Source organism: Apis mellifera, linkage group LG13, assembly GCF_003254395.2.
Source record: "Apis mellifera strain DH4 linkage group LG13, Amel_HAv3.1, whole genome shotgun sequence".
In the NCBI taxonomy this organism is placed as follows: Eukaryota; Metazoa; Arthropoda; class Insecta; order Hymenoptera; family Apidae; genus Apis; species Apis mellifera.
Window position 1 is genome coordinate 9160611 of NC_037650.1, and position 12708 is coordinate 9173318.

Sequence of the window (12708 nt, forward strand, 5' to 3'; positions counted from 1 at the left end):
ATACTTTCTTATCAAAAAGTATTGCAAGGTTAGTATTCCATTAATAGATTTATAGGTTAGGTTTCTTGCGATTAAAAAAATTATTGCCAAGCCAATTATGAAATGATAAAAAAATGATAAAAATTAACATATAACATATTATAATATAACATATAAAGTAATATATTGCATATAAGTAGTTTTTTTAAGAATTTAAAGAGTAGAAAGAAAGAAAAAGAATATTTTGTAATCGAAAAATAATGAAATTTGAGTGTCGAAAAATTCAATAATGTTTCAAGCAACCATACTATATTATAACAAAAAGTATAACAAAAGTTCTTTATCCTAATATTTTACATTATTTGCATGAAACGCGAAAAGAATTTTCTTTCCAAACTGTTCCTGAAAGGTATCATATACCACTTTTACGTCCAACTCGCAGATCTACGGCCACATAACTTTCCTAGGTCGGAACCCGTACTTTCAGCCAAAGTGGCCATTCGAGAGGGAGCTGTCTCGTTTTATGATGCATTCCTAACCTGTGCGGAACGCAGAAGAAGATTGTTCTTTCTCGTTGTTTAACTGCGAAATCGATGTTACCTACCTCTGTTCCGCGCCATTCCCATAGATCTAATCCTTTGCCACAAGGCAAGGTTACGACGAGGAAAACTTTTCCTCCGCGTGTTATATGTTATGTACACGGGGAAAGGGAGAAATATTTTTCCTCTGCGTAATTCAGCAGGCAGCTCGGAAAAACTACGGACCGAGTAATTGGCCAGCGTTGAACAGCGAGTTATTGTTGGCGAGCGTATTGCGCGCACTTTGCGTACGTCCGCGATTTCAAGGAATTATAGTTGCAGCCCCGGCTAATTTATCTCTCGCTTCAAGCGTGCATTACCTGTTTCTGCTCCTTCTTCTTACGAATAGATCGGCATCGCGTCAATTCGGATGATAGTAATTAAGAGTAAGAGTGTTTTATTATTATCATTGAAGATGTCGTGCTTGACATCAGAATCGACGATAAATCGAAGAATAGTTATTGCGCCGTAATATTCAATGAAGATAATGAGCTAATATGGGGATATTCGCTAATATTAAGTTAATAATCGAATTTCTTTAATGATACATACTCGTTCCATTCAATTTTCGTCCCATTTAAGAATTCTAACGTTTACAGCTACTGTTCGTAAGTTCATATTTCAAAGAAATGGAAAATTCAAATTACAAATCTATCATATTTTAATTTATAATCTATAATTCTTTAAATAAAGGAAACAACTTTCTATCTGGCACGCCATTCATCTTCTATTTAACTAAAAAAAAAAGAAAGAAAGAAAAATATTATCTCGCTAGATGGCGTCCTACAACATTTCGTATATTTCTCATGTCACATAAATACGCAGTGCCCGCGTCCGTCGAATCGTCAGACAAAATGTATTAATCTTACAAATCGTAATAATGATCCATTGCTCATCCGCCATATATTGGGCCTTACACTTTTAACAGCGTTCTTCGCGTTTAATGCATACGCACTCCATCATTTCGTATCTTCAAACACGATCGTATTTCATCGTTCAATGCCACCATATAATATAATAAAATCGCAACGACAACAGCCCTCACCTGCACCGGGCCCAACCCGCGTATCCCACGAACAAATTTCACCCAACCGATCCGATAAAGCCGATATCCTATCCCTATATACTTTGGTCGAACAAGCACAATCGTGTGTGCATCCATTAAAAGGATCCATCGTGAAAGAATCGCAACGTACAAATGTTCCACGGACGAAACAGAGGAACGAGGGGTGGCGAGGCTCCGCCGCAGGAAACCGCGCGTCGATGAACGCGTTCAGAGAGCGGAGGAATAGGAAAAGCCGAGTTGCGAGAACGAGAAACACGTAGGAACCGAAAGCGAGAGCGAGAAAAGGAAGGAACGAACGAGGCAAAAGGATCGAGCAAGGGTCGAGGGTTCACCGATCGTTCGTGTTATGATAGGCCGCGGGCCCAATAAAAGCACATGCTGTTAAAGAAAAAAAGAAAGAAAGAAAGAAAGAAAGAAACTATATAAACAGAGAAAGAGGAAGAGGAGAAAGAGAGAGAAAACTAGACGGAGTCTACACGCGGAATTAGAAAAGGAGAGATGGAAGATGGAAGATGAAAGAAGGGGAGAGAAATGAATGATGGACGTGCACAGGGACGAAAAGGAGGAAGTGCAGGGTAGAGAGAGAGAGAGAAAGAGAGAGAGAGAGAGAGAAGAGAGAGAGAGAAAGAAAGAGAGAAAGTATTAACACGAATAAAGAGAGAGAGAAGAAGAGAGGTACGCGTGTCGAAACAGATGGAGAAAGATGGCGAAAGTGAGATAAATAGAGAGAGAAGAAGAGAAAGACAGGGGAGGGTAAAAAAAAAAAAAGAAAGTCAATCGGACCCCTCCATTACCATACGTTATTGGCCGGCTTCGCGACGGTCAGTGTTTGCCATAACTCCAGATAAATAAACCCCAGGGGCAGATAAATCTGCGTGCACGCCGCCGCGTGTATAATGCAAATGCAATCATGTCCGCGATCCACCGGTCCCACGGACCTTAAAACTTGGCCCCTTAAGAGCCCTTGCCTATAAAGGGCACGCAACCGAACCGCGGGGCGGATTTACAACTTGGGCTCGGAGCGACACGGTGTTATCCTGTGCAACCGAAAGAACAAAGAGTGTGAGAAAGAAAGAAAGATATATATATATATATATATATATATATAGAGAGAGAGAGAGAGAGAGAGAGAAAAAGAGAGAGAGAAAGGAAGGAGGAAGATGATCTGGCTTTGAAAGTAATTAAGATAAAGGGGCAGAAGTGTATTGCGTGAGCGGATTTTTCGGGATAATTTTGAAAGATTGCGTTTGGGAATTGCGCACAGATTCGCAGCCGGGGAACTCGTTCCAGCAAATATTTCATCCTAATGACTATAATTTGTATCGAACGAGTTCGAAAGAATATTCCATTGGAGCAACGCTTATCGTGGAATCATATTAACCGAGGATACCAAGTTACACGAAACACGGAATTGAGAGAGGAACGGTATACACCGGGGCCGGTGTATCTGCCGATTGTATCGTTCGATGAAACGATTTATGGGTAATTATCGGTCGGACAGATTTTATTGGGACCACTGGTTTTTCGATGATGCAACGCTCGTAATGTCTCGATTTCTTCAATCCTTCGATCTGTATCAGGGCAAAAACGCTTTTGTTCGTCAATTATACGGCTCCCTTTCTCCTTCGTTGGACACGAAATTGTTGGGTATTAAAATTGAAACGATGCGTGTGGAAACCCGTGAGAATGAACGAAAGTAAGAGTTGTCAGCGTGAACGTGACATTTATCTCGATTATGTATGTGTGTGTGTGTGTGAGAGAGAGAGAGAAAAAAGAATGCTTCGTTTCTATTTCGTTTGCGAGAAGATCATATCTATCGATATGCCCAATGATTATCTCGCAACAATTGCTTTGATTATCTTGCTACGAGGGAATAAAGATGTTAAGCCGATGGAGATTTCGTGATTGAGTGTTGATAAAAAATTGTACTACATTATTTTGAAATTATCGCATGATGTTTGAAATGCGATTGAAATAAAATTAAACGTAATTGAAACGGGACCTTTTCTATTTTACGTGTACTATTATTAGAATCGGTGGCGACTCCAAGCGGATATAATAAGCACTAAACTGCAAGTGTTGTTTGTAATATAAGGTTATGTTTCGAAATAAATCATATATACTTGATACAACAGATACGTAACATTTATAAGATTGCTTGAGAATTTTTTTCTATCTCATATCGTTAAAAGAAAATTCTCTTTACCGTTATATACCATATGTACATTAGTACATTATAAATTGATGAAATAGAAATTTCCAACTGTTCGCAACGTAAATAAATTATAAATCCACATTTAGCTTACAAGGAAAAAAGAGCGAATATATTTCATTTTCACGATCGAATATGAAAGTTAACTATCTTAATAATTTGATGAACTCTAAAAATATTTATCTTCCGTTTCATTTATCTAATCTTCTGCAACAGTCGTTTAAAATTCTTAATATCGATACTCCATCATATATCTAAAAAAACAACAACTTGATTTTATTGAAAAGTCAGAAAAAGAAATTATAAAATCTCTTTCAATAATTCCAAAAGAACAGAACAAGCGATCTCCCGAATACAGCTCATATATTCATCGAAATATCCTTCCACGTTGCAGAAGTAAATTTCCGCAATTAAATATCAACAGCCAATTGATTTATCGTGGTGATTGTCGAAAATGCACGGTGCTACAAGGCTGTCTGGTTACTGGTATATTAATGACGATCTTCCTCGAACCCATGTGCTACAACATGCTCCGACGTTCTGTACACCACATAATAACGAGAATGATGATCGCGCTAATGCACATAATTAAGGCCGGCGTCGATTCCGTGCATGTTGATGATAACATGTCGTTCGTGCATTAGATTCAACATGTGCAGAATATATCTGACTGTGTATCGTGTGGAATCGATATAAATGATCCTGGAAGATCATCTTTTACGTATACACATCGATGAACATAACTTGATAACGGGAATGTGCAGTTATCGTGACAATTTTCTTTCTTCTTTTTTTTTTTTTTTGAAGTTACAATCTCAAGATGATTATTCTTATCTGTGTAATTTTTCTTGCGTCTTATTTTCTTGGATTATTCGTTAATTAGTTTTTGAATAGATAAGATATAAGGAATATTGGAAGTTACAAGAAACAAAAATTAAGATTTTCTGAGAAAAATGAAGTACCATTCTAACGTTATATGAATGTCAAAATAAAAAGAAAGATTTATAAGTCGTCCCGTGTTGTACTTTATATGGAAATGTCTAAATTACAAATTAATTTACGACTGCCCGTTCAATTCAGGAGATAAATTATCCTTATATACTTCATTTTTATTTATCCATAATTAGTCGAACGTCTCCTAATTTATTTCTTGGGCGGTAAAATATCCAAGGTCCCGATTTTATCTACCAATATTTCAACTAACAATAACAATGTCGCATTTACTTACAATACCATTAACAATAATTCAACAACAACGATCGCCAGACCGCTATAAAAATTCTTCGTCAAGTTTCATGTCAAGTGACGTAGCATATACTTAGGCAACGTTAATTAAGAGAGCTTTAAACAAGGTTCAGAGCAACGTTCAAATGAAAATTGTCAGTGAGTTACGAGGGAGTAAAACGAAGATGCTTCATCATTAGGCCGAGGCCCCCAAGCAACATGATAATTACGTTATTCCTGATAACATCGCTATTCAACATCACACGACATCACACAACCGTGTCATTAACTATACAAGAAGAGTTAATTTCACGATTTGCTAACACTCTCTATCATCGTGATCCACCTCTCGCTGAATTTTACTTTTTCGAATTCTCCCACATTTTATTTGCGCACCGTGCTTATTGTTTTCATGCTTATTGTGATTCAACGGGATTCGATTGTTCGTAAGTAGAGAGAAAATAATTTTTTACCTTGGAGCCAGGAAACTAGGATCGAATGTAAATGTATACTTTTTCGCGAGTGGATGATGGTTTTTCTTACCTGTAACAGAAAAGAAACAAATTTTGTTTAATCGAAAGAGTAAAAATTATTTCAAAAAATAAATAAATAAAAGAAACACATAAATAGAATTTAGCAAAATATATTAAAACAAATTTATTTAATGGAAATAATTTTTTGCAATTAATTTTTCAATCGTTGAATTGGAAATCTGTATTAGTTTTCTTTTTTTATACTTTTTAATATAATTATTTGAACTTTGTCATTTTGATATTAAATTTAATAAACGGATGCAATGAGAATATGCAATAAATATTTGCAATAAGATGAGATAATGCAGACGTAAGAAAATCACGAATTCTAGGACGGATTCTTCTCGCGTAATTCGAGAAGGAAGAAGAAATCGAATTCCCTTCATCGGCATAATCTGAACGCAAGGAATTTTCTAGTATCTACGATTCAAATTTAACAATTCCATAAGGAATTCTTCACGAAGAAGAATGTTCATTGGGAAATTCCGTGAAACGTCATTCTTCGCGTGGAACGAGGAATGCATCCTGTTGCGAATCGAATTGTGTACGAGCAAATTGCTGTTTGACCTAATTATTGGACAATCTTCTGAAGAAATTCCAATGAATCAAGAATGTAGCATTAAGCAGATAGTACCTAGATTATGATATTGAAAAAGTTAAGTTATTACTGTATTTTATCAATCATAAAAATTATATTATTTTCATATTAAAATAGATATCAATATCAATCCTAAAAAATTAAATAAATTATATTAAACTTTTTCATTATATTTCATTTAAATTTACATTGAATTTTTCGCACAATTAATTTGCACTTAAGCTTTTTATTCATATATTCATCACGAATGTAGATCAAATCCTACGTAACAAGGAGTGGTAAAAGAATGCACAACCTACGTAACAAATCAAACCTCCTCGAAAGAATGATTATGATTCTCAAAAAACCCTCTTCGAGATGATTGCGAAAAAGATGATCGTATCAAGAAGAACAAGACTACGATCAATAAAAAAATCAACAACTGCCACTTTTGACAATAACTTCGTCCGTTTCGTTTAAAATTATTTCAGAAAGGAAAGAAATTACAATTATTACTTCCACAGGCAAGAAGAAAGAAAAAGCATCGGAGAAGCATCGTTACGTTATCGCAAAAATATCGAAAAATCGTTATCTTCTTTCCAAACAATCTCAAATTGTTCAATCGCGACGGATCAAAAATTCAATTCGAAGTCCGACCGAGTTCCTAATTAATTTCACAGGCCCGACGTAGTACCGCGAGGATCCCCTGTTCACCAGAGGAACATTCTAAACCGATGTAACGATATTTCGAGAACCATTAGGAGAGGAGCTCTCTTCACGAGCCGGGCCGAGAGATAAACGAGGTACACGGAGGCGCAGCGATCGCTTCGTAGAAAGAGAAAAACGCGACATGGGCGAATCGTGGAAGAGAGAGAGAGAGAGAGGGAGGAAGGGAGGGAGGGTAGAGAAGGGAAGAAACGCGACATTAAATTGGGATTAGCCGTTGGTTCGGATGGCTGTAAGTACAGAGGAGAGACGAGGCTGAAGATCAGCAACGGTGACAAAGCTCAGCCTTTGGTTTAACCCCTGATGGCCACTGCGGCACCGCGTGGACGTGAAAGAGAAGACAACGAGTATCGAGATCGCGACGTGTGTGGCCGCCTTTAAGGACGCCTCGAAACGCGCCACGTCTCCTGATCAATGCGGGGCTCAATGCGGCATGAGAACTACCCAACCGAGCCGCTCTTCCGAGTGATCTGAAACTGTTCGTATTAAAAATCCTGTCGCGACGATTTCGATTCGTCGTGTTGAACACACTGTTGCCTCGGCCTCTTTCGAGAGATTTATGAGAGTATGTATCTGTATATACCTCGGTACTTTTGATATTTTGTCGAGTACTCGGTATTACAGAGGATTAGAGACGAATGTAGATATTGTACAACATATAGAATAAGAAGAAATTAAGAAGGAAGTGATCTCGTTGCAATTTTTTAATCTTATCTGATTATTATAATGAATTATAGTAGATAAAAAGAAAAAAGGTCACGTTTGTAATCGTGAAAAATATCTTATGAAATATCTTATGAACATATATATATATGAAATTTATTATTTATTTTGCGTCGCATAAATTGATTAGTGAAATGTACGTGCGTATAATATATCTCTTCTCGTCGAAGCTTGATTTGACAGAAATATATATGCATTTTGCTACTATGCGAGAAAACCGGCTGCTACCGCTTCTTTGTATGAATTTTATCCTACAATGTGCTGTATAATTTCACTTAAGAACCTACGATTTCTTTCTTATTTAATTCTGTCAAATTAACAAATTGGGATTTATTGCGACGTATGATAGATATTCAATTAACGTGGAAACGTATTAACACAGCGTCAATCACATGCTATCACGCTGTGATGGCACGCGATAGATCACGATTAGAGGATACACCGTGTGCGTTTACATCGATTCCGAAATGAATTTCCCTCGATCAATGCGCATCGATCCATCTTCTAATTTTCAAAAATCAATAAGACTAATAATACAGACATTCTATCTCTATTCTATTTTCAAATTCGAAATTCATTTTTCATGCAATCAATAATAATAATTTAATTATCTTTTGTTTTCCAAAAAAAAAAAAAGGAAAAAAAGTTTCAAATTCCATTTTCTAATTTTCAAAAATCAACGCGACTCGCAAAGACATTCTATCAGCAAATTTTCAAATTTCATTTTTTATCCAATGTATAATAAAATCTAAATTATCTTTTAAAAAAAAAAAAAACAAAAATAAAATTTTAAATTCTGCAGAAGAAACAATACTTTTGATTCTTGGCTTCATTTTTACAAATCCAAGCATTTCGCCCATCCGCATCGCCATTTCACGGTACTTCCTGCACCTGCAGCTACCGGTTAGAATCATCGTCGGCGGTTGCGGCGCGCGCGTGTGCATTCCAATAAGCAATCCTCATAACTTTCTTACCGAGGGGCCGGCGGGGTTGCCACCGATATTTCATCCCGGTGAAAAAATCCGAGCCGCGGACACGGGCGGAAAAGGTGGGCATCCGCATTAATGCAGATCGCTCTCGTCGGGTCGTTGCGGCAGGGAACATAACGACGATACCGCAGCAGCGCCCTCGAGGTGTATGGGGAGCCCCCGGCGCGATTAATGCCGATTAAAAAGGCAAAAGTCCCGCCTCTGATCATTACGCCGATGGAAGCGGCACTGGCAATTCCGTGCTCGAAGTAAGGTAGCCGTCGCGACCCCCTCTTATTCCCTTTTCTTTCGTTTCTTTTTTTGCCTCTCTCTCTCTCTCTCTGTCTCTCTCATCGTCTTCCTTTCCTTTCACCTTTCTTTCTCCTTCTACTTCTTCTTCTTCTTCTTCTTCTTCTTCTTCATCTTCTTCTTGAATCGCTTCTTCGTTCAACACGGCTCTCCCCCCTCCCCTCCTTTTTTCTTTCTATTCCAACGTCCCCTTATTGGTTTCTTTTCTCGAGTAAGGTTGATCTCGGGTAAGGTCGCTGCCGTACAGGGGCCCCTCGAGGGTAAAGTAATTACTTCTAGTCCGACGCTGAGCTTCGCCGGCGGTTCGATAGCCAAACTTATAATTTAATGGTTAATTATATAAGGAGTCCCCCGCGATTCGGCGCAGCCACTGGGCGGACACGGTGACGTGCAGGAATGCTTCTTAGAAGGAGAGAAAGAGAGAGAGAGTATGTGTGCGTGTGTACTCGTTTGGCACAGCGATGTGAAATCGTCGTGGTCGAGCTTCGTCGGATTTGAAGTTGATGGGTGGATGCAATTTTGGGTGGGATGGGAGGAGAAGGGAGGAGCTCTTAAAGGTGTTTTTTGATTCGATGAGAAGAGATTTGAAAAATTATTGATTTTTGAATGAAAAATTTCGATCAAAGAAGAACGATTCTTTTTGAATGATAATTGAATAAATTTATGTAAATTTTTATATTAAATGTTTACAGGAGGAAAGAAATGATATTCCGTGTAATTTTTATCATACAATTTTGTATGTAATTTCACTCAATATAAATATATTTTTTAGTAAAATATATTTAAAATAATTTATGATATTAAGCGAATATTTAAACGAATTTCCAAAGTAAATTATATCTTTCAAAGACACGAAGTATAATTAATTTGCATTTCTACTCTCGATTCCCACAGCACAACAGGTGACAGGAATACGTTCAGAAGACCTTAGATAGAATTCAGATTAGTCAGGTTTACTGATTTCCATATAATGATTGGGTTTAAGGCTCGATTAATCAGGGCGGAACTGGTGCTCTTTTTATCGGAAATAAAAGAAATTAGCTTCAACGATTTTAAGATATTTTATTCGTTCAATGAGAAAATATAAAATCACCGTATCAAATTCTATCTTTTTTCTTCTCTATTATTTATTACACATTTCAAAAGAGATAAGATAAAAAAAATATTTCCATCTTATTTCCATAATTTATTTCAACTGAGATAATATATTAAACCAAATTCATTAAAATACACATATAATATATTTGCGAATTATTTATAGAAAGTTAATCTTAAAAGATAAAAATAATTTATTACGTATATAAATATAAAATTCTTCGAAGTTTATCGAAATTATTGATATTTATATTGAGTTATATTCGTAAAACACCTTTACAGAAGTGATTCTAAAAAAAATAAAAACAAAATTTGTTGTATATCGAAAATATCGAACTTATTTATCAAGTGCGATTCGAATTTACGTTAGATGAAGTGAGACGGAGATAGAGAGAGACAGCTTCATTTCTGTTACGTAATTACGCCACAGTGCGGCGCTCTGTGTCTTCTATCTTTATCTCGTTTCGCGTAATGCAAATTTATTCCTTATAATTTAATAAATAAGCCAATCAACCATATTTTTTTCAATTTTTGTATTTATTGCGATCACTAGAATCTACTTTTCAAAAAGACTTTCCAAATGCCATATTAAATATATTAAATATATTAATAATGTACATAGTTATTAGAATAATAACATTATTATTATATGTGTATTTGATAATATTTATGCAAAATCATATTTTTATGAAAAATGAAACTTAGAATGAAATGAAATAGAAATTTGATTTATATCCTTTAAATATTATAATTCATATTATACGTTGAATTTCTTTTTCTTATTTTTGCATATACAGATATATATACTTGAATATTCAATTTTTATTTATAAATGCATAAATATATAATTATTATAACAAGATATTATAAATTATTTTGATCCATATCGGATAATAATTGGAAAAACTGTCTCATAAAAAGAACTCATCAAAGTTACCTATACACTCCAAACTGTAAAATACGTTCGAGTATAAATAGCTTTTTCAAGATGTGTACACATATTAATTAAAATCTTATCTCGAAACACCTGCTGCCCCCTTTGAAAAACCATGTAAACATGTAATATCCAATAAAATGGCTTTCTAAAAAAAAAAAAAAAAAAATATCCTGAAGCCCGTCTCGCTCGAAAAAAGTACGACTCATTCGCGGCAACAAAAAATCGTCCAAGAATGAACGGTACACCGTTCCAAAAAGGACGAACCGAACCGAACGTTGTCCAAGAATCATAAGAGTCGATCGATCGATCGAAAAGATTGCCACAGCCAACTGGATGGAGTCGTTCTCTCCCTTTCCCCTTGATGGGGGAATGCCTTGCATGGGAATTATCTAAAATCGTCGTGGTGAGCAATTTCCAGCAACGAATTTGGTCAACGTTAACTCGCGACGTTAAGCTCGGCGTAACACGGCCGGCAATCTGGTCAGGGCTCATTTTCGAATCGGCCACGGCTGATTGATATGTATAACGCGGGCTGGGCATACGTTATGAATATTGATAAGCTGCCACGAATATGTCTGACCCACGTATATATATATATATATATATATATATATATATATATTTATACCTGGAACGCGTTCCACGGCCTCCAGCGACGCTTTTCCATAGACCTTTTTCTTTTTTTTCTTTTTTTTTTTTTTTTACGAACGTCGATGCGCAAACCGAGACGACGATATCGAGGCCAGGTGGTTCGAGGCGTATCGTTCGTAGCATGGAATGTAAGCAGAGCGTAATGAAAACGAAATATTTTTTCTTCGATCGGTAAATACGTGTCTACTATATATATACGCTTGGTATGTGCGCCTGTAAAAGGAAGTTTATAACCATTAAAATATAAATAAATCGTTGGTTGTCCAATTAGAAATAAGCGCGAGCCATAAAAAAGCCATATGATAATCATTGTCACATTTGCACAGAAGTAGTTAGCCACTAAAAAGAAAAAGGATCAACGAACCTAACCTAACCTCGTTCGAACATACGGTTAAATTATCTCCAAACAACCGACAATCATCCTGTTCCATTAATCTCGCTGTGAATTTAAAATTCGTCTTCGTTGAAGAGAAGAGGAAAGGACAGAGATTAAAGGACAAGGACTCGTTAAAAACCACGTTTAATTGGCAGCCGATACAGCTGCAATTATCTCGAGTTTTCTAAAACCTACGGAAGTAGGTATGTTGAAGTAAAACCGTGGAATAAAGAGGCGAGTAACTGTACCTGGGTACAACCGTATCCAAGTAAAGGGATCTATGGTAATTATCGATGATGAAGAAACGAGGGGCCAAAGTGGAGCAAACCGATTACCTCGGGTCTGATCCGATCGCGCGGGCTGATACGCATCTGTCCACGGGTGGATAACGTAATAACCGTGGCACGGACAAAGGAGTTGGTTTCGTTACCACCACCTCGAGGTAAAAGGTGTTCAGTGACAGAATCCTAAGATTCCACGGTGAACCTGTACAACGTCGTTCCGCGTCCTCGCACACCAGGCGTGTCCCTTCTCCTCTCTCTCTTCCTTTTCCCTCCTCTCGCCATCCACAAAGAAATTCGCCCCACAGCGATCCACGAATAAGCTTCTTACTCGATTTCTGTCCATCTCGGCTGTCCATCAAACCGTGTCCAAGCGATAGATTCCTGGTCACGCTTTTAAATCGGCCGTCTCCGTGCTCCGGATGTCAGCGGGTGCCCTCGATTTTCTCGTTCGGATGTTTCGAGAGGATGGT

General features: G+C 36.9%; 1 protein-coding gene across 6 annotated transcripts in view; it reads right to left on the minus strand.

Moving 5' to 3' along the window:
- Nucleotides 1–12708, minus strand: part of LOC100578423 — a 340640-nt gene that overhangs the window by 24416 nt on the left and 303516 nt on the right. The window contains exon 6 of one of the 6 annotated variants that reach the window (XM_016915970.2): nucleotides 5471–5602. The exons of the other annotated variants lie outside the window; for them this stretch is intronic. Coding sequence (XP_016771459.2) covers nucleotides 5486–5602 — 117 coding nt within the window. The 3' untranslated portion in view covers nucleotides 5471–5485. Of the gene's footprint in view, nucleotides 1–5470; nucleotides 5603–12708 lie in introns of those variants that run through there. 6 annotated transcript variants of the gene reach the window in all.